At 41.5% G+C, this 26,394-nt stretch overlaps 2 protein-coding genes across 5 annotated transcripts; both read left to right on the top strand.

Annotated features, from left to right (window-relative positions):
• On the top strand, positions 1 to 26,394 carry LOC108028736 (solute carrier organic anion transporter family member 74D). 4 transcript variants are annotated; one of them, XM_044094820.2, is made up of 9 exons: positions 1 to 76; positions 1,077 to 1,339; positions 15,452 to 15,485; positions 22,339 to 24,000; positions 24,307 to 24,670; positions 24,885 to 25,069; positions 25,128 to 25,271; positions 25,330 to 25,506; positions 25,626 to 26,394. In XM_044094820.2, exons 4-9 carry the CDS (start codon positions 22,614 to 22,616, stop codon positions 25,805 to 25,807), a joined length of 2,439 nt encoding a protein of 812 aa, XP_043950755.1. In that variant the 5' UTR covers positions 1 to 76; positions 1,077 to 1,339; positions 15,452 to 15,485; positions 22,339 to 22,613; the 3' UTR covers positions 25,808 to 26,394. The 4 variants fall into 4 exon arrangements, with proteins under 4 accessions (XP_043950755.1, XP_043950753.1, XP_016956191.1 ...); XM_044094818.2 differs by having other exon boundaries at positions 23 to 76; positions 980 to 1,339; XM_017100702.3 differs by lacking the exon at positions 1 to 76 and having other exon boundaries at positions 211 to 1,339.
• On the top strand, positions 7,867 to 8,338 carry LOC108028200 (uncharacterized). The gene has a single exon (XM_017099861.3). The coding sequence runs from the start codon at positions 7,914 to 7,916 to the stop codon at positions 8,259 to 8,261; it is 348 nt and encodes a 115-aa protein (XP_016955350.1). The 5' UTR covers positions 7,867 to 7,913; the 3' UTR covers positions 8,262 to 8,338.

Below are 26,394 nucleotides of genomic sequence, written 5' to 3' on the forward strand. Positions count from 1 at the left end.
GTTTTGCGTATTCGTATTCGAATTGTTACCGTGTGCGGACTGTGCCGACGGGCAGCGGAACTCAGGCGGTGCAACGGTATGTGTGCGGGTGCGTGAGAGTGTGAGTGCGAGTCTGAGTGGGGGCCAGGCCGGGCCAGGCAGAGAGAGAGGCAGAGAGGGCGAGAGCGGTAATATGTACATTTTGTGTTTTTATTTATATGGGAACTCGACTCCACTCTGCTCGATCCCGAGTGCGGTGCGTATATGCCAGCTTAAATAAATACACATGTGTATACGTATTATTTCTATAGCCTGCGGGCAAGCAACAACAACAATGTGGGTCGTGCATATTGAGCGTATGCAAATACAAAATAACAACAGATAAATGCCAAAAATCTACTACACTTTTATAACCAAAACACACAGAGCGCGTGAGAGCGGCAGATAGCGGCGGAGAAGAGCGCTCTCTTACGAAGACCACCCCCACAGCGAAGAGAGCGCAAGAGAGCGGCGGCTAGAAGTATCTGCGAGACACACCAACACTAAGAGAGCGCGTATCTGTATCTGTATCTTCTTGTCTGCGTTTTTTTCGTCTCGTCGTATAAATTGAGCCGCACTTTGCTTATTCTCGAGTTTTTGCCGCTCAGACGTCGCTGTATGTGCACGCGTCGTTCGTATTTTCGGCTCCGTTCCGAATCGGTTTCGTTTTCGGTTTTCAATACCATACCTCCAGTTCCCACACGCACTCGAATGAAAAACCAACTGAAAGATACTGTGTCCAAAAATCCAGTTTAAAAAGATTAATTGAAAGATATCTACACATTTTTTATTCTTATCGAAGTAAAACATTTTTAAGAGTTAAGCTCCCCGTTTAAAAGAGGAAATCCATAAAGCAACTGTAAGATTCCTTCTCGAAATACAGTCAAATTGTAATAATTTTAACAATCTGAAAACCGTTATACAATACTCCTGTTTTGAGATTTATCCATTTTATTAAAAGGCTTCGACAGCACAGTCTAACATTTGATAACAAAGAAAATCTTTATAAAACCACAAAGCAACGTGATTGCGAATTAAAGTGCCAAATCCATTTTCAGTGAGTGCTCGAAAAATTGTTTTACCGAAACACAAACAAATACAATTTTCAATTGGCTGTATTCGTGTTTTCAACGCACAAACGTACAAATATAGCATTTAATTTTGTCCATTATGTGTGCAATTAAATAAAAAAAATTCTGTGTATGGAAAAGCAAAAAACCGTGCGGCGAATGGAGGCAGCAACAATTAGACGCGTAAATTGCGTATCGAATTCTGAATGAAAAAATCAACAGAACCAGAAAGCGAATCAGGAGCGATAAGAGTAAGTAAGGCTTTTATAAAAGCATTTTGTGGTCTTACAAAAAACCCACGTTTTATGGATGGAATCCGAACTTGAACAGCTGGCCTTCACTTCAGAAAACAGATAAATTAATTATTTTAAAATACATTTAAAAGAATTTACTGGTGTAAGCTATTTATAAACTTTGCAATTCATTTTCTCAAAGTAATTTTGTGTTTAAAATAGGTTTGTTTATTTTCCAGTACTTTCTGAAAACATTGCAATTAAATGTTGTGGTGAAAAGAAGGCGAACATTGCCAAACCAACATGCACTCCCCGAAATTAACACAAAATCCATGGAATAACCTGATTTTGTTTCTTTTCTTTTAATTGGGCTAAAGAAATTTCCCTTTTCAATGCTGCCACAAAAGAAATGAAAAGAGAGAAACATTCTCTGATTGATGTGGGGAAAAACAAAACAGAAACCCCGAAAAGATATTTCGAAATCCCATAGACTGGGCCAGACGATGTCTAAGCATTTATCTTTCCGTTCTTCAACGCCGTTCTTGTTATTTTTTCGAGGGGGGGACGGTTCAGGCGCCAGAGAAAGTGAAACATGTAATTTTTTGTTGGACGGCCTACAAAAATCATACGCCGTATTGAGTGAAATCGTAATGGGTTAAGAAATTTCCTAAATACGAAGGTTAAAAGGGGGCAGAGCAATCAGAAAGCGCACAGCACACACTGGGAAATAATGATAAGACGCGAGGAGAAAAACGCCAGCCAAAGAATACGAAACACACTCTGTATTCTCTGTATTTTGTGGCTCCTCTTTCCCCCGGTAATTACATGCCGTAAAACCAAAATAAATACGCACAGATAAAGATGCACAGATGCAGATACAGATACGAGAGTTTGGGTTGGGTTGGCCTGGGTTTTTTCCTGCACTCTTTTTGTCCTCGCAAAACGAAAGCCGAAAATCGGCGAAATGCATTAAAGTCGAACAAAAGCAAAAACGAAAACAGTCAATAAACGCTGTTTAATCAAATGTAAATGTTTATGCCGCAACGATCGGCTCAGAATCACCGAGTTTCACTTTTGTACCTCAATCATAAGAGTGTTTGTTCTGCCCAGAAACCAGAAAGAAACACTCTTTTCCGTCTGACCCACATCGGGTTCGTTATCACCGATTTTTATTATCCATTTATATATATTTGGTTGCTCCCATTCAATGGGCACACATTGACTTTACAGAACAATTTGGGACCTCAAATTAAACACCTAAAAGCGTATTAACAAACGCCGGACCCCATATGAAAGTGACAGAAAATAATTGCTTCACGAATTAAAATACTTTTTAACTTACGTTCCTTCGGAAACAATATAAAAAGAAATAAGTAAACTTTTAAAATTCATGAAGTTAAGTTATTTTGCTCATGCTCACAGAGAAAGTCAAATGAGTACTACAAATGTTAAATTATTCATTTGTTTTATTTTTATAGGGCTCTATATTATTTTTCTATTTTATTAGTTTACCAAGCTAAAAACATGTTGAAAGAGTGCTTTTGGCAATAATTCGGTTTGAAATGTACAAAGTTCATTCCAAAATGATTCCCTACAAAAACTTAATATAAAAAATAAAAAGTGATATATCTTTTTCAATGAAAAATAAAGGAATACATATGCAATCAAACGCCAAATATGTTCTTACCTTATATGGTGTTTCCCACAACCAAAGATTCGGATCCGACTTTGTCCGCCGCGCCATTCCCATATTTTTCCACTGTTTCTTTTCGACTCCATCGCCTCCGCCGGCAATAAATGATCAATAGCCCAAAGCATTTCGATTTCAGCCAAACTCACTTAATTTGTTTTCTGATTCCGCTCTTTTTGCCAAGCGTCCTAGGTCCAGAAAATAAAGCACGGCAGCAACAGGGAAAAAACTACAAAATTCACCTGTAATAACGTCGCAGAAAAATGAAGAAATCGGATGGGAAGCGGCAGACAAAAACAAGAATCGAGTAGACCTGAGAGGAGCGACAGCCGCAGCAAAAGAAAAAGTTGGGGGAACCGAGAGAACGAACCCGAAATCAGAAACCAGATTTACTACTAATTTAAATTCTTGGCATACAAAATATTCTAAAAAAAATAACAACAACGAAAGAAGAGCAAAAACAAAAACACATTTTGTGTATGGATTAACGAAACGAATCGAAAATGGCTTTTATTGGCCAAATATTGACTGGCACTTCCACATAGATCGAACACCCCCACATCTCCCGGTAACCCGCCTCAGCACTTCCGTTTCCTCTGAACTCTTTTCGTATCTGATGGATTGACATTTGTTTTATCTGCCTGACGTTTAAAGTACATTTCTTGGTCCCGAAAAGGCGAAGCAAAAACATTTAGTCATCGATGGACACAAAGGAAATGTTCAGGAACTTTAGTCACCTCGTATCGATTTTTACTGGCTCGGTGTTCCTTTATTCGTTCGCTAGAGCACGTGTAAAGTTGTACACCAGTGAGTCTTATTCACAAGTCGGGGCTGATAATTTTATATGGTGGTGTTTGTATTTGGCATTATGCTAATCAACTGGAGAAGCAAATACGTACAGCCGAATCGTCATTAATTATGCATTTACTTTGAGCGGCTCGGGCCGCTGGCTGTGACCACATTTGATATGAAAACCTCGATTCGCATTTCGAGAAACTGAAAGTTGGCCTAAAAACACAGTTAGGAATTGCCCCTGGCCGTGCATTGTAGTTGGGCTGGGTTGGGGTCGTGCTTACCGCCTTAGTCGTCCGACTTCAGTCGGCACTACAGCCAGATGTTGAATATATCAAAGAGAAACATATTATGAAGCCAGTAAAGAAACATTTGCCCTAAATAATATCGTCTTCTGTACTTTACACTAACGCAGAAATTAGGAAAGTTAATTGCCTTTTACATTTGTTTTATATTCTACTTTGGACCTTAAATATATTAACATATTTTTAATACATAAATATATTAAAATGAAAAACTGTGCTCAAAGATACAAGTATGTAATCATATTTTATATATATATTTTTCCAAAAGCTTATCTACAAATAAATAAATTACAAAATACGGCTCAGATGGACCATTTACTTGCGTAGTTCGGCAGATAAGGAAACACTTAATCAAGAGCATGTGATATACATTTTCAAACGTTGGACTTGTCTTGAAATTCACTTGCCTGACACTCCCCAGACCACTCGAAAAGCCCCGATTCCCCATGCCAATCATGGATATATGAGATGAGTTCCCACATTCTCCGGCGACACGCCCTCTCTTTTGGACAGACAAAAGCCCCACTTGAGAGGTATTTGTATGTCGGGGCCTGGATGGCAACAGTTTGCCAGCGATTAACGAACCAGAAGTCGCACTTGACTTGCCCGAAGCCGGGATGACATACAAAAGAGCCATTCAAGAGCAGCCTAGAAGAGGCGGCCCATGGAAGCGGCCGGGGAAGACGAATCATGATCATCAGCGACAATTACCGCACTGTAACTACGCAGCATCCGCAGCTCAGCGGCGGCAATAATAATGTAAACGGGCTGCGTGCAGAGCCGAGCGAAAAACAGAGCCCCATAGATACATAGATACAGGGGAAACGGGTCTCCAACCCGCCCCGAAATCCGGGCTCTACTCATCTGGAAGCTTGTTTTGCGCCTCTGCCGCTGCGACGCGTCTTTAGCAAGTGATTTCAATTTAATTGACAGTCCTTGAACTTGACTTAAACGCAGCGCATAACACGAACAACAATAATAATAAAACAGCACAGCACTACGGCAACCACATCTCTTCACTCTCGATTCGCCGTTCGCCGCAGTGCGAGTCCCCGGTCTTGGGGCCCAGTCTCTGCTCTTCGTGGGGTCTTTCGCTTTTAGATGCCATCAAATTGATATTAATGTTTCCGAATTATATTCGATTTTTCGCAGTTTAAACTTTTATGGATTCTTAATGCTTGGGCCTTAAAGTATCTGTCCTTATCATAGATATAATACTAATGATCAGTAACAGATGTGCCAATTTATATTACTTTATAATAAAGTTATATATTTCGAATGTAGTTTTGAAAATTATTAACCCCTTTTTGTTAAATGACTAAGCGAAAGTTTTTCTGATAGTTGTATGTGAGTGGAGTTGGAAGGCCAATAAAAACCTGCTTTTTTAAATTTGGCAACCTAAATTTCTATTCACTTAGATGACATGAATTATATATTAATTTATACTGACAAACCTCTATTTTAAACACCACAAGTTTGCAGTCACGAAATCCATTTATAGAGAAATATAATAAATTTGAATTTTAAGTGGTTGAACTATACCTATTTATAATATAAATGCAAATATTTATATTAAGCCATTTAAATGAGTAATAATAAAATAAGTACACATAAACTTAAAGTATCTTATAAATTCATGACAACGAAGATTGATCACCTTTGAATTATTATATAGAATATTATTTTAAAAAGTCCAAAATTAAACCAATTGGTTTCCATAGAAATTCGAGAGACCCTTACATCCGGAAGAGACTTCAAAGTTCCCCACATCCAACAGATACGCCCGCCCTGGCCCTCCTCTTGTTCATCTTAATCTGCACTGCCCTCCTTCCTCCTCCTTTGTTGACAAAGTTGAAGAGCAAAACCACACAAAAAGGGGCAGCCGCACACAGTATTTTACGGCTCTTCTCGGCGTCATATTTTTTGGCAAATAAATCTTTTTAAAAACAGCAAGCGAAACACCGCCACATACCTACAGAGACGGGCGGATATACAGCATATGTAAAAGCGCATTTGTCTATATAAAATCGTATCATCGCCGCATATATAATTTATTTTGAAAGCGTGCGTACGCCACGCATTTTGTGCCGTCCGTCTTTTTGGGCCTAGACAAATGGCCGTCCGAACGGCAAACACGCCGATACGCACACCATATAGACTTTCATTCAATGAATTCTCATATTTTTCGGCTTAATTGTTTCTCTAGCCGAGAGGCCGCCGAATTCTCGGGGAGATCTATAAAAATTCACAATTATGACTCGGCAAGATGTCTCAGATATCGACACGTGTCTCCGAAGTTTTCTATCTTTTTTTCCGCTTCTGCTTCCCCACTTCGGTTTCTACTTCACGTTGTGTATACGCCCCGTGGGCCCGCGGTAAGTTTTGTGCGATAAATAGCCACGGGTGACAAAAGATGTAAATGCAGAACTTGATATTCAATAGATAAGGCCGCAGTCCAGTAAGGTAAATGAAAGAAACACGGAGTCGCAGAGGCGAGGCGTACCAGTGCAAAAACTTTCACCCGCAAGTGATCTATGGACCGAAAGAAAGACTTTCGCATTGAGAGCGCTCGCCAGCGGTACGCACATCTAATTACCGCACTCGAAATGTACTATAGATTAGAAATCAGTTCTCGTCGCCGCAAAGAATCGAGAGAGTGCCGCAGCACTCGGCGGAATTTCGAAGTATCTACACATCTACATAGCAATAGTACTTTCACAGCCGTTCAAATTCAAGTTCACGGCGAGGTTTGCGAGGGTTTCGGATCGATTGCGATTAGGCATTCACACATGTATGCCCCGGCGTGGGACTCGGGTTTGGGGCACTAATCAGTGACGCCGCCCTGATAACTAATACGAGCAGCGTACCATCCACCGGCTCTGCGGTGAATCGTGCGTGGATCGCACGCACGGGAAAACTACATTTTGATTTCTTCGTTTCTGTGTCAACGAACCCATTTGAACTAAATTCTCTTTTATGATTCCCCGGTTTTTCGTCTGATTTCTTGTGTTTTTTTATTGAAAGCTCTCGGGCACGCCGGTGCGTGCGGCGTTATCTCAGAAAGCCTGTTGCGTAGGCCCATTTGAATGCGTTTAGAAAAGAAAAGTTATGGCAGAGCGCGCCCCTCTTTCGGCCGATTAGAAACCAGGTGATTGCGAGTGATATCAGCTGGGATTTACATATATTGAGATATTTTAATGCATCTATTAATAAAACACATTCATGGGAGCTAGTTCCCACGATTTAAGCAATCCCGCGGGTCATTAGAAAGTGGTAATATCATAATTAGAGCCAGGCTGTTTTTCTTTAAGGTCATACACGTTATCTAAGCTATTTCTAAGCACCTTTACATCTAAATACTTTATTTGCCTAACTATCTTGGTTATTAAAGAGCCCACAAAATTAAGAAAATTTCCTTTAATTACTATGTAGGAGATCCACAAAAAGAAAATATTTATTTTGACAGAGTTTTGCCAAAATAAATTAGGTTTTTAATGTAAAAATAGGTTTATATTACTTAAGTGGTTCCCCTACCATGATACCCAGAGCGTCTTGCTCTAAGATTGCTGGCTCACCTCAGATTGCAAGTTGCAGTCCGCTGTTATTGTCACATACCCCTGATAAGGATCCCCGACTGGGATGAACCTGTGGAACAAAACCACCGTCCCAAGCTGATAAAGAGCAAAGCAATTTCAAGAATAAATCCCCGCCTAGGGGAATCCCATCGAGAGGTTTTCCGATCCTATAAAAGCGCGAACCACCAGTAGCTCTTCATCAGTTTGTCTCAAGCAATTATCCAGCAAAGATGTCCTCCAACAAGAGCGGAATCGTGATCTTCGTCGCCTGCTGCCTGGTGGCTCTGGTGGCCTCCTATCCCCAACCACATCTCGAGGAGTTCTGGACCAATTCCGAGCAGCTTCCCGAGGAGGCTCCCTTGGTTCGCCGCGCTAGATCGCCGGAGGGCGGCTCCCTGGTCCTGTCCGCCAGCAAGGACCACCAGGTGGGTCGGGAGGCCAGTCTCCAGTACAACCACAATCTGTACTCCAGCCACGATGGGCGCGGCAGCATCGACGCCTACGCCCAGGCCAGCCGCAATTTCGACCATAACCGCAACAACTTCGGCGGCGGCATTCAGGGCACCTGGCGTTTCTGAGCGGGAACGCGAGTACGAGTTTTAAATTGGTCACAAAATGATTCATGTGAATAAATAAATGTATTTACCAAAGCGCACTTCACTCAGCGGCCCTTGTTGTTTTCCCATTAGCGAGGGATCCTCCTCCGGAGTTCGAGGTCCCACCGAAACCCAGAGATCTGTGCCCCTGACCAAAACAAACAGTAGCCGATGCATTGGCTATTTACTCAGAGTAACTCAACTGAAAAGACACAACAGCGGGCAGCAAGAGTGAGGAAAATATTAAGAAGCCTGGAGCGGCTTATTAAGCCGAACTGCTCACGCTCTTTATGGGATTTCAGATGTTTTAATACTTGTTTTTAAGGCTATTTCAGCTATCCGAAATATAAAGCTTACAATCTTAGAATGTCGTTATTTAAAAAATAATTTGATTGTTAAAGAAAGCAGTATAAGAAAGGTTTCATCTAGTATATAATATATGAAACGATCGTGATAAATCTACATAAAATTATATTTTTATAAAAGTTTATCAGAACTAATAGGTTTCCAAAGAAAGTTTGTTTTGCTCTTTTCATATTAAGTTTGAAGGTGATTTGTATAATATTTGTATACTTCATTGATTCAAGATTTTGAATTGATGAAAAATGCAATGTTGATAAGAAGTCAAGGGTATGAGTCTCGAATTTATGCGACAATATAATATATCCATCTATATTATATCTTAATAATAATAAAAATAAAAAAATAAAAAAGTTTGCCAATCTAGTTCTTCCCCCGTTACTGGAAGTACCTATTTAACCAATGTAATACACAAGTATTCCCCCTCGGTTGCAAGAAGACCGGGTAAATTCGGCATACTCCTTATGAAGTGCATGCCGAGAAGTACTAAAAGTCATGAGTCGTCGCCGGGGTCAATGGACTTTTCCTTCGCTGCTGGCGTCGTTGTTGTGTAACCAATAAAAATTGATTCTGTTGCGTGTGTGCCCGGGGGCAGAGGGCGTGGCAGGAAGGGGCGGCGAGTTACGCACACTGCAACACAATCGCCGGCACACAGACAACCGTACAGTCGAGGGTCTGTTAATGCAATTGGGGGTTGCTGCATTTATCGCTCGCTTTCTTGGGGAATTCTTATGGGAACCCGTAGCACGACTATATCTCCCGGCATTTGGGTGTGCACCAGGCACATACGTATCTTTTAAGTGTATGTGTATCTATGTGAGGGCATGACTAAGGGTAATTACTTTCGCTTTCCGTTTGCTCAGCTGGCAAATCAATAAAGACGGCCGACGCAAGTCAAGAATACGTTAAATACTTGACCCCCTTGCACATTTTTCGGGAAAGCCGCTGCCGCCGCCGCTGCCGCTGCCACCGCCGGTGTTGTGGCAACAAAGGCGTCGTTAATGAAAAGCCACGAAAAAGGAAAAGCAATGCCTGGAAAATGACTTTCCATTTTCATTTAACAATAAGCAATCAATTGCAAGTTCATGGCACAGCTAACGATCTATTAGAAGAAAGTAAAAACAAGTAACGAAACCCATTCGAGGCCGCGCAGAAACAAAAGACACACACAGCAACCCAGCCGACGAAAAGCGACGCCTACACAGGTAGGCCAGGTGAGCCGAGTCCAGGTGAGTTTCCAGGTGAGTGCAGCTGTCAGCTGTTGCCGTTGCCAATCAGTGCGAGCGGGACGGCGGCGGAGGCGGTGGCGGAGGGGAAGGGGGAGACGGAGACGGAGATGGAGCCTCAGCCTCGACTGGTTTTCATTTCGGCTTGGAAAAACCACACATTGGCATTGCCCCGTCGCCATTTTTAGTGGCAAAAACTGACTGCATCATAATGAAAGTGAAATGCATTGCGCAGATGGCGATGGCGATGGCAGTTACCAGATGCAACACCGCCGGGCAAGTAAGTCAAGTGCAGCAGCAACGGCAGCAGCAGCAGCAGCAACTGCACTTGTTGCAACATGAAGTGCCGACTGAAACGCGGAGCGGATTGGATCGTATCGCTGCGGATTGGAATGTGCGCGCGTCACCGACATCTCCATCTCCATCTCCACCTCTATCTCCAACTCCATTTCCATTTCCAGAGCCAAGTGAATTCGGCACCGTTCGGTTAATTGGCTAAATGCGAAAAGCGCTAAGCAAAACACACACTTTGCATGCACCAAAAAAAATCGAATGGGTGTAGTTGAAACATTCATAGTTATTGGATGTAATTGAAACATTTACAATTATTAAATGCCTTGAGGCCTTATACTTCCTAATTTTTAAATAATTGACTAGACTTAATGAAAAGGTTATATTACCTATTTTACTTGACTTTGATTTAAAAATCAAAAGTTCTCTTTGTTAGCTGCTCGATTAAAAGCTAGTTGTATAATGGTTGAATAATTTAGGAACTTTGTTATGTGTAGTGCACATTGTGCACCTATAAAAATCCAATTCTTTTTAGTTCTGTACAAAATAGAGAAGTATTTATTTTTGAAAAATACCAATGACTGTGGATAGATGTTTTTTGCGGTGTATGCTCCGGATAAACGATGTCAACAGCATGTACCGGGCCCGAACAATGTACAACTTACAAAGTACATTGTACAACGTGCCTACATGCCTCCATTTAAGGCCAGTGTTCAATGTCAGATCGGCGCCGAAGGTCGTTGTCGGATGCAGCGCGCGGTTTTCATCTGGTTTCTTCGCTCGGATGTTTATCTCCATCGCCAGCATGAATATGTAGCAGTATCCGTATCTGCATCTGCAACCCGTGCCAGTGTGTGAGTGGAGTTCTGGACCAGTGTAATTGATTCAAATAGCATGGAAAACTTGACATTGAGACAAGCAATTCGCAATGTGGTAGGACCACGATAACCTAACCCCGAGCACACATACTTACAGCAGGAAAACTATAAATAAAACATATCAGGGACCAAGACTGCTGGCTTACTGGAAGTCATTTCAACTCTTGCTATTTGGTTTCGAAAGGAATTCTCATCAAAATTGTTTACTCATAACCACGTTGTCCAGTATCAATGATACGCTTAAAAAACACAAATTTAATTTTTCTTACAATTGTAAATACATTTTTAAAACAAATTTTAGGGATATAGGGGTAAAAATAATCCCTAAAAATATAAAATCATTTTATAATAGCGTATGCACATTAAAAAATCCCCAAATAATTGCATAAATTTCGCAGTGGCAGTTTCTCCGGCATATTTTAGGCGCATGCTCGACTCAATCAAGTCACAATAAATTAACCTCTATTTGTAAGCCAAGTGAATAATGCGAATAGCTAACAAACAGACAGCTGAACACAATGCAACATCAATTCACTTTTTTTGGTCACATTTCACTGATTTTGAAAGTGAACGTTGTGGCAGGCGGCGGCGGCAACTGGCGGAATCACGATTTTGTGGGCAGCACAAATCTCTCCATCTCCCTCAGCAGTACAGTGGGCACGGGGTATGGCGAATAGGTGTTTGCAATTAAACTTTGCATTTAAATTAAGTAAATAAACTGCCATGGTAGGCACTTTTACAAGTACTTTCGACTAAGATGGTCCTTACTTTAAAGTCAGTTCTGATCGACTTGATCAGCAACCCCTGCTGCTTAATAACTGCTCTGCTATTATGAATATAAAAGGTGGTTAATCCCAAGAGGATGGCTTAAACTTAATCGGCTGCCTGTGCAGCGGATATTCCTACTGCTTCTATTGGCAGCTGCGTGGGTGAAATCCAGCAGACATAAATTTGGCGTCGTGTGGCTGCCGTTTTTGCTTTTCCAGTGCGAGCAAATGAAGCGAAACGTGGCTTACACTTTTTTCCATTTGCCTCTGTCTTTATTTATTTTATTTCATCTTTTTTCTACATTTTCTGTTTTTTGGCATGCATCTACAGCTGCATATCTTTTTGAGTTACATATTTGTAGCGTCTGCGGCCGGATAGACAACGAGGTGGTGGATGTGAATGTGGCTGACTGGAGCTGCGTAGGCCGCTCTGCATCAGGTTGACCCAGTTTTCGCTTTCTGTCTCCGTTTTGGCTCGGCTTTTTCGTTTGTGATTTTTTGTGGAAATTATACGATTTGCAGCCCGCTGCAGACTTGTTCCATGTTTGTCCGTTAATTTATGGCACTCGTTGCAGCTCAATCAATTTAGCACACATTCGCCCGGTCCAACCGCAGCAAGCCAGGGCACTTATTCAATTAAGCGCCACGTAACTCTGCGAGCACAATGCAACTGCTCGCGGATTCCTACTAAACTAGTTTCTTATTCTCGTGCGTTTCGCACATTGGATACAATGAGACGGATGCGGCAATGTTGGCAGGGGCAGTAGAGGGCATGGCTTTCGATTATACGCGTCTCTTAAGATTGCATACTGTGAGCCAATGGGCGTATACGCGATGGGGTTCCTCAAATAGATAATACGCCGTGTGTGACAAGGTGGTGGAGCTCGATAGTAACCCTACAAAACCTTTAAGTTTATTTTAAATCTTAGATCCAGCTAACCATGTTCAATATTTAATACGAAAATTAAAAAACAGCCATTAAGTAATGTTTGAAGATTAACTTATTTCTGACAACTCAGTGAAAAATGAAAAAATTCAGCTTAGCTTGCTTAAAATTGAATAGAAAAGCTTAAAACAAACAGAAATATATAGTTTATTTTAAGTAATCCATAAATAAGTAAATAAAGTAAGATCCCTGATTTAATATAACATTTATTTTAAGTAATCCATAAATAAATACATAAAGTAAGTTTCTTGATTTATTAAAACAATATAACAACCATATGTTATTAATCGCTAATAAAAACACTTTAATGGCTTTTGTATTAATTGGTCTAGTAACCATTTGAATTAGTTGCTTTTAAAGTAGTAGTTAAAATAAATGCTTTAATAAATTTTACCAAATGTTAATTGCTATTGAATATTGATAGGATATACGTTGGTTTTACACTCTTTTACACATTTTGTGAACATATTTTCCTTTGAACTAAACTATTTCTGGACCCGTGATTCACTCCTAGGACACACCCAACTTAAAATGAAATAGACGCCCCGCGGGTCGGCATATGAACACCCCCAACAGCTTGGCAAATACCCCACTTTATGACATTTTATTGGCCATAAAGAGGGGAGTAGCGAACTGCATCAGACGAAATACAATTCGGAATTGGCCATTGCAATCTTGGCCACATGCCATTCACACACACACACACACACAGCGGCGATCAAGCACCCATACACCCATAGACGGACAAGTCAATGCACTTTTCGCAAACTCACACACACACGCGCCGGGAAAACCAGAGAGGAAGAGCCGGAGAGAGCCACCGTTAGTCGCTGCCTGTGTGCGTGTCTAGATTTTGCAATAATTTCGTTTTCATTTCGAATTTGAATTTCGATTTCGTTTCGCCTGCGAAGCCCTATTACTCTGGAAGTACGCTTGTTTTCAAATTCACTTTCACTAATTATGTCATCATAAAGGCAATGAGGCCGCTCCCATGGTAAAGAGCTTGTCACATTCCTTAAATAGCCTGTGTAGAGCTGGAAGTTTTGTATCTTTAAGATTGTCCCATTCCCTTAATTGCCTGTCTAGACGAAGGACGCCCCAATCTTTTTTGACTACTGCGCAATAAGTTTCATATTGCCTGTATTCCTTGGCTTCCCAACCGTTTTTTTCAAGATAGCTTTTCTTAGCGGTTGCCAAAAAATGAAGCTTTTTGGGGTGGCATTTTTATTTGGCCGGCTTTCCCCGCCTCAGACATTTATATTCTGGTTGTCCTAGGTCCGGAAAGTGAGAAAAACAGGGGATGTAAATGAGAGCAGCGGATGAGAGAGAAATCCACGAGCATCTACGTTAGATTTCGAAACGAGTAAGCTGATTTATTTTCCATCCCTAACAAAGGATTGTCTTTTGATATTTCAAAGAGCCAATTATCGAGATACTAATTTCATTCTCAAAAAATAAAATATCTTTTTTAAATGCGTATTTCTCCATAAACCAAATTCCATTCCCAAGATGAGTAACTTGGAAATGTGTTAAAATATTTCTTATACAAAGACTTAGATATTGTATTTCATATTGTTATCTTCCCAAAGTCAACATAAGATCCTCCTGATCTACTACTATTTCTTGCATTTCTTGCAAAAAGTGCATCAGAAAGTGCAAGTAAACAAAGAGACCTCCCGCTCTCTTTGTCTCTCGGATGCACTTCCTCTCTTTCGCGAAGAGCTTTGTGCAGCCCGTTCTCTGGTCTCTCGCCAAATTATTGAAATTGCACAAAGAAAAGTGAATCGAGAGAGCGCACTGCGATTGTGTAAGTTTTACATGGATGCGCGGATGCAAGAAACTTGTTTTCTTTTTTATGGCCTGCAATTCGAGGTTCTTGCTGCCGCGGAGGGGATTACGACTGAGGTACGAAAATGGGAATACCACCCCTAGGTAGCGTAATTAGAGCAGTTATGGCACACACACAGATACTGCGCTTCGATTGCAGAAGAGAGTGCGCTGCACTCGGCGACTGTGCCTGTGTGTGCGTGTGTGACTGACCTATCTCAATGCAATTCTGCTTGTCCGCTGCACGCACACACACAGACGGAGGCGCTGTGCCCATTTATCTTTATTTTTATACAATTTTTCTTGTTTTTTCGCCAAGGCGTCAGCATCTATTTTTGCCCCAGACAAGATTTGCATTTTACATTTATTGTACACTTTGCCCCCGTTTAATAGGCTTCCCTGTCGCCCCTCGCTTCGCACCGCTCAAGTTAATAAACAGTAATGTTCGCTGCATTTTTTCACACGCATTGCAAACTGTTGTTAATCGGTCTGGCTGTAATTGTTATGACCCAACTAAACGCCGTGCTCGTTTATACAAGTAATTTTAATTACGCCTGATTGTATATGGGTACAACTTTACGACGCCAATTTTATGGACATCAAATTGTTAAAACAATTGAAAGCCACCATGTTTAATAAGTTATGTTAGGCCATACTTTAAAGCTTTACTTTGTAACAACACTCTCAAAATTTGTTGATTAAAAAATATCTTAAAATATAAATAAATTAATAAAAGAATATTTTTGCATCTTATAAAGTCTACCATAAATAGATAACTATCATGAAAGCTGAAAAGAATATCAAATAGAAGTCATTAATCTTAAGCCATACTTAAAAATAAATCTAACTTGTTCCCCCTTCCTCTTTATTCTTTCAGTTACCAACCACAGAAACTCAAGCCTAACAAAAACGTAAGTTGACAACAAAAAAAGCCCCATTCAAGTTCTTTATAAGTAAACAACTAATTTAAAATGGAACGCCACAAAAAGCCAGGCGCCAAAAGAGCTAAGAAAAAAACACCGAAAAAAGGCAAGTGGAAATTTACGAACGCCAAAAAGTTGAATAAATAAAAATTACAAACACGCACTGAGTGAAAATTATGCAGGGATTTTTGTACGTTAAACAATTGAAATGATTTTTGGGTGAGCTCGAGGGGCGAAAAAACTTGCTAAGTACTTTCATAAACAAATACTCATGAGTAATAGAATGGGTTTTGTATCTGGGCGAATTGCCATGGTTCTCTATCTATGTGAGCCCGTTTTCTTTGCCCGGGGAGCCACTTGACACTTCGAGTGAACTAACTCCGAGAGCCAAAACACTTGAGCGGACCATTGAATGACTATTCATCTTAAAGATACTATGCAAATTAGTCAAAATTTCTGCGCATGACCGGGCTTAGCCGCATAATTGGTCGCTAATGGAAAAAATCAATGCAGAACCTACAATAAATTATGCCAAATTAGCCGGTCCCGCAGAGGAGGTGAATCGGCCAAGGACAGTTAACAATTTATAAAAGTTCAATTAGGCCCGTAACGGTACATCGCGACCGGCGGGACATTTAAGACCAGTTAACACCTCACCCGAAGGTCCGCCAGTTGCAGTCCTGATTTCCCAAAGCCGCTTAAATCAGCGGGTCAATCAATCAGACACAGGGTTCTGTTCTGTTTTAAATTAAGAATTTTTTGTGTGCTTTTGAAACAAGCTTTCTTTTCTCCTGCCAGTCAGTACAGTGGGTAAATATATTTTTAAAAAAATCGTTGCTATTATTGAAAAAAGTTCAAGTGTATCTCTACACAAAAATTCGAAGTTTATTACAACATATTTCAATTGAATATCAAAACTATTTATTTAATTTAAAATACACCTTAAAATATATATTATACAACATGTTTTTAACATTTTATTTATTTATAGACAGGAATTTCATATTAAAATATATAATAAATAATAAAATATACTATTCATATATAAATAAATAATATATGTAACATTTAATTTTAAGTCTTTGGTTTTACCACGTTTTTTATAAGTGAACACTGCTTATTAGTTTTTATATACGAACTCCTGACAGTAAATTAATGTTTGGGCATTTGAAAGGCTTGAGATCAATAACAGCTAGCAAAGGATCAGGAAAACGATTTATAAACCATTTCAGATGTATGGGGAGAGCACTTTAAAGGGGTGTAGTTCCACGGTTGCTCGAGATGACAAATGTAAGCTGTTCCCTGGCGAAGAAAAAAGCAATCCACTCGCATTTATTCAGTACCTCTGTGCGTACCTATATAGGAGTATTCAGAAGGGAAATAAATGTCTTTTTTCGGCTGCGTCGAGAACGTCACGTCAGCGCCATGTACTGATCTGCGGGCGAGATATTCGGGGACCTGGAGGATTGCAGATTGAGAGCGGCTACCAGGTAACACTGGACTCCGGGTCCAACTCGCACTTAATGCAGTCCTCTTCGAATGCCTTTTGATTGCATTTCATTAAGTTTTTTCGCCCGGATTTTGTTTATTTTGAATTTGTTTCGGCTTGGACTTTTGCGGGCATTTTAAAAATTTATGCACACTTGGCTGCCATTTTGAGCTTGTTAATTTTTCTTCATTTTTTCGTTTCGCTTATTTTTTGTTTCACTTTGGTGTCTTTACCTTTCTCAGACTCTTAACAAGCGCCGTCAAAAAGGAAGTTTGGTTTTTCGCCAAAATATTGCGCGCATAAAGAAAAGAAACTGCTGTCCAAAAAAGTATTTTGTGCACACTCAATTGCAGGCGAATAAATTTACCCACATGAGCAAGCTCGAAAATATCGCATGGGAAATGATTATACCTTTCAAAGCAAACCAATATACCAACTTTTTTGAGATAATATTGTTTTAACTTTAAATTTATTTCCCATTTTTACTAGCTGCTCAAAATATGTTAAAGTATTTTCTGTCATTGTTTTTCGGTAAGAAAGCCACACTCTTCGTGTTGCCATGAATCATGTTCCTCAGGTCGTGCATATACGTACCAAATTCAGACGTCTTACATGGTTGTTCCAGTTTGAAGTACCGAAAGACACATGCTCAAATGTCCGCCAAGGAGTGGGATTTTTATGGTATCTTGATCGCTTTGAAATATAATTTTTATAATCCGAGATTTGCCGCCTGAAAGGTTTTACGACGATTTTATTTGATGTGGGGCGAGTAAAAATGAAGTTAACATTTTATAATAGGATTAAAGGAATTACAAATAAACGAAATAACCAAAAAATTGAGTCACGCCGTTGCTGGCCCAAAAATGAAATAATTTCGTCGCGAATTAGGTTGAAAAATTATAAGTTATAACAACACTTCGTGTATAAGTGGGCAGCTTCGTGTTTATATTATAATCGTTTGTCACAGCCACGTTCCGAACTTTTTGTTATTGCTTGTGTCTGCCCAGCAGTTTGTTTACACAACTCGAGCTTCTGGTTCAAATTTCAGCTCTCAATGTGAAGGTCAAAGTCAAAGCACAATAAACGGACATATCTGATTGGTCAGCGAATCGGAGACCCTAGGGAGTCGAGCCCGGAAAATGACTCAATGTCTGGGGGAAATAAGAATAAACAAATAAGTGTCTTGCGGTGGCAACATTGTAGAGGGGCGAACATAGGGCCAATTCCCGCGATTGATGGAATGGATTTCTTCTCCGCGATTTGCAGCTTCGAAAGATTTCAGCCGATAGCACGGGTTCTAAATCGTTTCTGTGCTAAAAGTGAAATGTGGACAAACCACTTTTCCGAGCTCCTCCAGCAGGTTCGACTTCCACTGCGACTTCAACTTGGACTTGCAACTGGCATCTGTTGCTGGTCGAGTGTGCAATTTACTTTCAATGCCGCTTCTAGCCATTGTTGGGGCTTTCTTCTCTGGCTTTTGGCTGCGGCTGGCCACTTGTTTGTTGCCATGTTGCTGCTGTGCGGCGATGCTGCTGCTGTCAGCGTCTAGTCAGCACGTTGCCCGCGTGTCTGGTTTTGTTGCATGTTGGCATGCAGCGGCAGCAGCAGCAACAGCAACAGCCACCGCAGCAACATCAGCCACTGGCTGCTTGGTATGCAATTTGCAATAGTTGCGCTTGCGCAATTCAAATGCCCACCGATACACTGCCATCGGCCCGTGCACACACATAACTCGGTTACGTAGTAGGAAAAGCGCAGACCAAAGACGGAAGAGGGAAGACGTGTTGCAAGTGGCCGGGAAAACCGGAAAATCCACACGTTATGAGCGGAGAAAAAGTGCAACTCCCCTTTCCTCGCCAGCTTTGCCATTCTTGTTACACTAGACAGCAAGGGAGTGCATCTTATAAGATGAAAATTTTGATAGAAAAAAAATACGCAACTAATATACTTAAAAATAATTATAATTAACACTATATTATGTTTTAAAGGCCTAAAATGAGAAGAAATATTGTATAGATTTACAAATTGAAGAAAATGAAAAGAATGTATGTTTTTTTATAATAATAACATTTTAACATTTTAAAATGATCAAAAATGTAAATTAAATATAAATATTACGATGTTTTGTATTTTATAATATATTGGTATTCCAACCAGTTATTACAAATGCAATCAACTATTTTGTCTGTTGAAATCTTAAACATTTTCTGATCGATAGAATAGTTTTCTTGTAACTAATTAAAATGCCCCCTTGCACTGTGGTGTGAACCCAAGAGTTGATTTCCCACACTGCGTTTATGACGACAGCTGCGGGCCCAATTGAAATGGAAACCTCTGCCACAATCTACATATCGATCTCCTAACCAGTATGCCCCGTACCTCGAGTACAGCGGGATGGGCCTATCCTCGTAGATAGTTTCGTAAACGGGTGGTTTAATTGCATTTATTATGATTGACACTGATAAATCGGCAATCTTTGGCTGTCACTCGAACACTTGCAGCAATTTGAACAATTAACCATCCATCAGGCCAAATTAAAGGCAATAGATGGTCGTCGGGTGGATTACATAAGCATCTGGTGGTAGTTCGCAACCTGGTCGGTTGCTCCCAGCCGGGTTCAATGCGCCCTGCCCGCAGTAGAACCCCAGGTGAAGCCAACCCATACCAAAACCAAAGCCAAAACCCTAACCAAACAGGTAACTGCAGGAGTTCAGGTTCAGACCAGGGCCCAGCAAGTGCATCGCAATAGCTCCATGGTTAGGACGCTTCTTTGCCAAGTCAGGGGGAAAGGGGCAAAGGAGCGGGGAGGATTACGCAGCGATAAGTGGCAACCGAGTACTAAAGCACTAAAGTACTGGCTTTGTGGGCCCGTCTACGTCACCAGTTGGATTCGCGAAGAAGTACAGAACACTGTGGGAAAGTGTGAGGCAGATAAGACGGCGAAATAAAGATACAGATACAGCCAATGGCTTATCGCAAAGTGCTCTATTTTCTATATAAAGTCGGAAATTTACTCTGTGAGATGTTGTGACGTCACATGTTGGAACACTTCTCCAGTGGTTTAGCCACTCATTAGTGTAAAACAAATTAGATGTTGAGCGATTGGTATTATATTTGTATCTTAGATACACGACCTGCGGGATAAAGCCTTCACCCTATGTCTGGATATTTGCCAAACCCTGAAATGTTCTCTTATAAGTTTCCAGAGCTTTCTCTAACGCATGAACTTTTAACTTAAACTCCAGCTAAAACCAAGTAACTTCATTAAAATTGTCTAACAATATATAATCATTGGTAAATTACTATTACAGCTATTCAAAAAATGTTGAGCTCAAAAGGCTTTTCATCTCAGAAACCTTATTTCCTTGCCTTTTTCTAATTTGTTCAGGTCATAAACCATATATTAGCACTGCACATCTGTAAAAAAACAAAATCAAAATTGCTAATTGAGCACGTGCTACTTCCATTCATCTCGAATTATGCATAAATAAATGTTCCCTCGACTCACACGCATTCCGAGGGAACAACAGCCAAGTATTTCAAACAGAAATCAAAATCGCGAAATGCGCAATAAATAAAATCGAAGAAAAAACAGAGAAAAAAAAATAAACCAACAGCAGAAATAAAAACAATTTCAAGGGCAAAGTTTATGACGCCTGGGGACCAAGAAGGAAAGAGAGAAGTACTTTTATATTTCCTTTTTCCGCTGCACAACTTGTAGTTCGATTACACCCAGAAAAACAGTATTTTTTGTTCGATTTCAAAACCTTGATTTAAATATAAATAACAGTAGTCAATCGGAATTTAAAATGTAAGAAAAAAGTTTCTGCAATTTTAAATCCTTAGAAATAGTTCCAAAAAGTATGCAAAGAAATATTTATTGCAGAAATCCAAAAATAGGTACCAAATATTTTAAATACCTTCCCAAAAAAATATTATTATTTCCGATTTATTTTTCAGATTGATGTTATTATAATGGCAAAAAATAGATAGAAATAATAATATAACATGTATATATTAATGCTTATATTTTGGTGAACTTAGGAGTGCGGGCTGACAATCCCAACCTCCCTTCAACACCAAGCAGAAATTTCACTTTCCTTATCAGCGAGGTCGGCAGAATGATAAGATTTGCGAGTGCAGCCAGTCCATTGTGATTGCAATGAAGCCCAGCGGCTGTCGTTGTAGAAAGTGAAATTGAATTCAGTCATTGCTTTTTATACGCCCACACAAGCGCAAATGACTGAGACAACAACGAAAACAACAACTATTTAGAACGAAATTTGCGAAAATTTGACATTGAAATTGCGGTGCAAAAAAATAAAAAGAGCCAAAAATGAGATACGAGTAGAGGGGAATTTGGACAAACTGTTTTAATATTTGTTTTGCATATATAAATTTGTTTTGTATGTTTTACCCGAGAGATATAGGTTGCTTCACACTTGAGTACCTACAGTATAAGTTTCTAAATCTGTTTTAAATATAGCCGTGAGAACTAAATAGCCTCTAAATATGTGTACCAAGCGCCTCGTGCGAATGATATTTCCTATCAGCTTAACCTTGAACTTATACGATTTTCTTATCAATTTTCCAAAAATATGGTGCAATTGCAGTACAATTTGCAGCTTTTGCTAGAATTTTGTCGCATGCTGTTCACACGACTGCGTTTTAAGTGCATTTGTATGGGTTTGTCGCTGATAAGGTGTGTGTGCTCAGTGGTTTTCCGATTTGGTCCCAGTCTTCACTGGGATTTCAGCGATATAGTTCCATTTAAATCGGAAAGTGGAGTGTAGCTTCAAAAAAAAAATATATATTAATTTATATACAGGCAATAAAAAATTATAATTTCTTGAAAACTGTTGCAACCGAAAGTGAGATTTTATATTTTGCCTTTGTCTTTGAATTTTAAAATGTGGTTTACAATATAATATACATACTGTAACAATACAATACAACTAATGAGTTCTGTCATTTGAAGAAGCTTTCTATGGTTGAGAGGAGGAACACAATCTAGCATCTAAAAAATTGATAAAATAAATAATATTTGTATATTTTGTAACTGCCTATTTGGGTAAATATTGAATTACCCTACCCTTTGAAATATTTTTGGATACGATAATATTTATTAATAACACCATTATAATTCCGTGTTAATTAACTTATTTTTTTTAAATCTAAAAATAATAATTACCTATGTATAAAACACTGGCATTTAAAATCTTAATGTTATTAAAATGCATTAATTTTAAAATAATTTTTCATAATTCATTTATTATGCGGTAATACCCCTAAATATTTGTGTTATGCCTATCCCCGCCTTCTTTTACCACCCACTTCCTCTCTTATTTTCAGACACAACACTGCCATATTGCAACAAAGAATATAGAACTGTTATCAGAGACCAGATCAACCAATCTACCTCGTTTTCTGGGCCAACAATCCATCGCACATTGAATTAAATGCGGAACCCCATTTCCCCGATAGGAAAATGGAACGGGCAATGACCAAGACGACATAGAGGAAGTCCACTGAACCGCACCGTTGAGATTACACAGCTGAGATCAATAGAGCCCCCAAGTTAGACCAAGACCCCACTCAGTTTTTGGAAACCCCCGGAAAAGGCCAAGATGACGAAGAGCAACGGCGATGTGGAGGCGGCAACCCAGGTGCAATCGCTGGGAGGGAAGCCCAGCAATGGGCACGGCCAGCTGAACGGGAATGGCTATCACCAGAATGGCGGACGCCGGGACTCCAGCCAGGCCTTCACACCCCTGCTGTCGCAGCACAATGGCAACAACGGCTCTGCCGCCAACAACGGGGAGGTGACCACCCTGCCACCGAGTACAGTGCTGTACGAAAGCACTCCGAGCAACAACAACGAGTGGAAGGCCCCCGAGGATTTGGGCCAGCTGAAGAACGGACTCGGCAACCTGCTGAGCAGCAACAACAATGGCACTGGCAACGGGCACAGCCTCAGCGAAAAGTACGCCCACGAGCAGGCTCCCCTAACGGGCAACTACAAGTTGCCCCCTCGGTCCAGCGAGTCGGAGGAGTCCGACTTCGACTCCGACCTCAATGGCAGCTCCTCCGCGGAGTCCAGCTCCAGCTGCGGTCTCTTTGGCTGCCGACCCCGGTGGGCACGGAGGTTCGCCTCCACGCACGTCTTCATGGTGGTCTTCCTGCTGGCCTACATCCTGCAGGGCATGTACATGACCTACTTCGTGTCGGTGATCACCACCATCGAGAAGCTCTTCCAGATCAAGTCCAAGACCACGGGCATCCTGTTGAGTGCCAGTGAGATGGGTCAGATATGCACGGCCATGCTGCTGACCTACTTCGCCGGGCGCGGACATCGCCCCAGGTGGATAGCCTGCGGCATGGTCCTCTTCTCCATCGCCGCCTTCTCCTGCGCCCTGCCGCACTTCATCTTCGGCGAGCAGCTGATGCACTCCAGTGTGATCCTGCAGCAGCCGCAGCAGTCCTCCTCCTCCCTCTGGCAGACCAATCCCAATCTGTGCACCGTGGGCGGCAACGAAACCCTCTCGGGCAGCGAGTGCAACGAGGAGCGCCAGCTGGAACAGGCCTCCCACTCCAAGATCACCGTCATCGTGCTGTGCATTTTCTTCGGCAGCCTGCTGAGCTCCGGCATTGGCCAGACGGCCGTGGCCACCCTGGGCATTCCGTACATCGATGACAACGTGGGCAGCAAGCAGTCGCCCATGTACATGGCCGTCACCATAGGCATGAGGATCCTGGGACCCGCCTCGGGCTTCATTTTCGGCAGCTTCTGCACCCGCTGGTATGTGAACTTCTCGAACCCCGGCTTCGACGCCACCGATCCGCGCTGGATCGGCGCCTGGTGGTTGGGACCGGTGGCCATCGGCAGCCTCATGCTGCTGGCCTCCATCGCCATGTTCTCGTTCCCCAAGCAGCTGAGGGGCAAGCAGCAGGCGCAGGGCCAGGCGGCCGCTCCGGCTGCTCCAGCTGAGCCCGAGGAGAAGCCCAAGCTGAAAGGTGCGTGGGGGGATGGGAAGGACTTTTGTACAGAGTAAAAGTCGGACCAAAATACTTTTGTATGAATTTCTATCACGAATGAGGAAAGAAATTCTTTCAAAGGATATCATTACTTGCTTGTCGCTTTCAATTCTCAAAATTTTAAACATTGCATAAATATTATTTAAAAATTATATTGGTATTATATATCATATTTCTGGTAAAGTCCTTTGTTATCTTATAAATCCCTTTTTTCACAATCTGGGCGATCTTACTTTGTAAGACTATGGTTTTTACATTATAAATTATAACTTTACCTTACTGCAGACTTTCCAAAGACCGTGCGCCGCCAGCTGAGCAACGACATCCTGATGTTCCGCACCGCCTCCTGTGTGTTCCACCTGCTGCCCATCGCCGGTCTCTACACGTTCCTGCCCAAGTATCTGGAAACCCAGTTCCGGCTGGCCACCTACGACGCCAACATGATAGCCGCCTTCTGCGGCATCCTGGTGATGGGCATCGGCATCGTCATCTCGGGCCTGTTCATCCTGAAGCGGAAGCCCACTGCCAGGGGCGTGGCCGCGTGGATCGCCTTCACGGCCCTGGTTTACTCGGCGGGCATGATCATCCTGATGTTCATCGGCTGCAGCATGAACGACTTTGCCGGCTACAAGCCAAGCGATGGCAACAGGTGAGTCCCGAAGATAGAGAACTTCATATATATTAAAAAGTAAAACAATATAGTTTTTAATCAAATCGGATGGTACATAGAAAACACATGATGATTTTATGTATTTAAAATATTCATTTATAACATCTTAAATTGGAAAAACACTTGATAAGTTATAAATAAGCCGACGTAAAATTTCTATAATCTCTAGTTACTAACTCTTCTCCCCTTTCAGTCCCGCTCTAATCGAGCCCACGTGCAGCGCCGCTCTCAACTGTACCTGTGATAAGGAGAACTTTGCGCCCATCTGCGCCGACGGCAAGATGTACATCTCGGCCTGCCACGCCGGGTGCAGCAGCTCCTCGCTGCGGCCCAGCGACAATCGCACCCTCTACTCCGACTGTGCTTGCATTCCAGATGGTGAGATCAATCCAGGCAACCGCATGTCCCAGTACTTTGACTCCCAACTAACTTACAGCTCCGGAGGCGGTCAACGGTTACTGTGATAATGACTGCAAGAACTTCATCTACTTTATACTGATCTTTGCCATTTGCGTATTTATGCATTCCACCTCCGAGGTGGGCAGCATGCTGCTCGTCATGCGCTGCACACACCCCAAAGGTAGTATTTTTGCGGTTCGGAACCAGATGTTACACTAATCGAAACTTTGGTACCGCAGACAAGGCCATGGCCATGGGGGTGATACAGTCGGCCATCGGCTTGTTCGGCAACGTTCCTTGCCCGATCATCTACGGCGCAGTGGTGGACTCCGCCTGCCTCATCTGGAAGTCGGTGTGCGGCAAGCACGGAGCCTGCTCGCTCTACGACGCGGACACCTTCAGGCAATACTTCCTAGGTGAGTCCGAGGGGATAGAGTACAATGAAATTCTACTTTCTACTAAAACTATTTAATATTGCTGGATATGGGTACGGAATATCTGATCACATATTTAATAATAACTCCCCTTGACCCAGGCATCACGGCTGGCATCATGTTCCTGGCATTCCTGATGGACCTGGTGGTGTGGCGCAAGGCGCACCGCATCGACATCGCGCCGGAGGACCCCCAGGAGGGCGGGCCCACGCCGAACGGCAGGTCCCTGGAGGTGTCCGAGTCCAAGCAGCCCATCACCCCGGCGCCGGACACGACGGTCTAGGGGGAGCGAGACGGAGACGAGCCCTGCACCTGCTGCAGGATTTCCAATAAACGTTTACCTTAATTGTTAATTAGTTATCATTTTGTCTAGTTTGTTAGCCTAGTGCAAGAGTTATGTATTTAGTTAAGTGGCATCTTCGAGCGTCGGGAGACCTCACTCAAATCTACATTAGAACGCGCTCGTCCAGCCCCCGAACCCGCTCCAACCCCAGCTCCATATTCTACATAAAGCCTATGAAATACGATTAAATTCTGTGTAAATCTCAGCGCGAAACGAAGAAATGAAGTTCTAGACATTATCAACCTTCATGCAAGAGCGTAATTGAACGTCGAAGAACCAAAATCGAAATTGTGCGAAGGGCAGGAAAATTGATAAATCCTTATGTGTAACTATATGTAACAGCTATATCGCGATGTATGTATATCTGTAATTAATATATTAGACATATACATTTACATGTATGTATGTAATTGCAACCTATCTGTGGTAGTTAAATTTTAGTTAAAATTCAAACTAATTGTCTAAGTTTGTCATACAACAAAAATATACGAAAAGAAATTAAACGGAAAACTATATACAAGTAATAA

This window comes from Drosophila biarmipes, chromosome 3L (genome assembly GCF_025231255.1).
Source record: "Drosophila biarmipes strain raj3 chromosome 3L, RU_DBia_V1.1, whole genome shotgun sequence".
Classification (NCBI taxonomy): domain Eukaryota; kingdom Metazoa; phylum Arthropoda; class Insecta; order Diptera; family Drosophilidae; genus Drosophila; species Drosophila biarmipes.

Coding starts and splice junctions, on each gene's coding strand:
- LOC108028200 (XM_017099861.3), top strand. CDS start 7,914: ATGTCCTCCAACAAGAGCGGAATCGTGATCTTCGTCGCCTGCTGCCTG.
- LOC108028736 (XM_044094820.2), top strand. CDS start 22,614: ATGACGAAGAGCAACGGCGATGTGGAGGCGGCAACCCAGGTGCAATCG. Junction 24,671..24,884: donor AAGCCAAGCGATGGCAACAG/GTGAGTCCCGAA, acceptor CTCCCCTTTCAG/TCCCGCTCTAATCGAGCCCA. Junction 25,507..25,625: donor CTTCAGGCAATACTTCCTAG/GTGAGTCCGAGG, acceptor CCCTTGACCCAG/GCATCACGGCTGGCATCATG.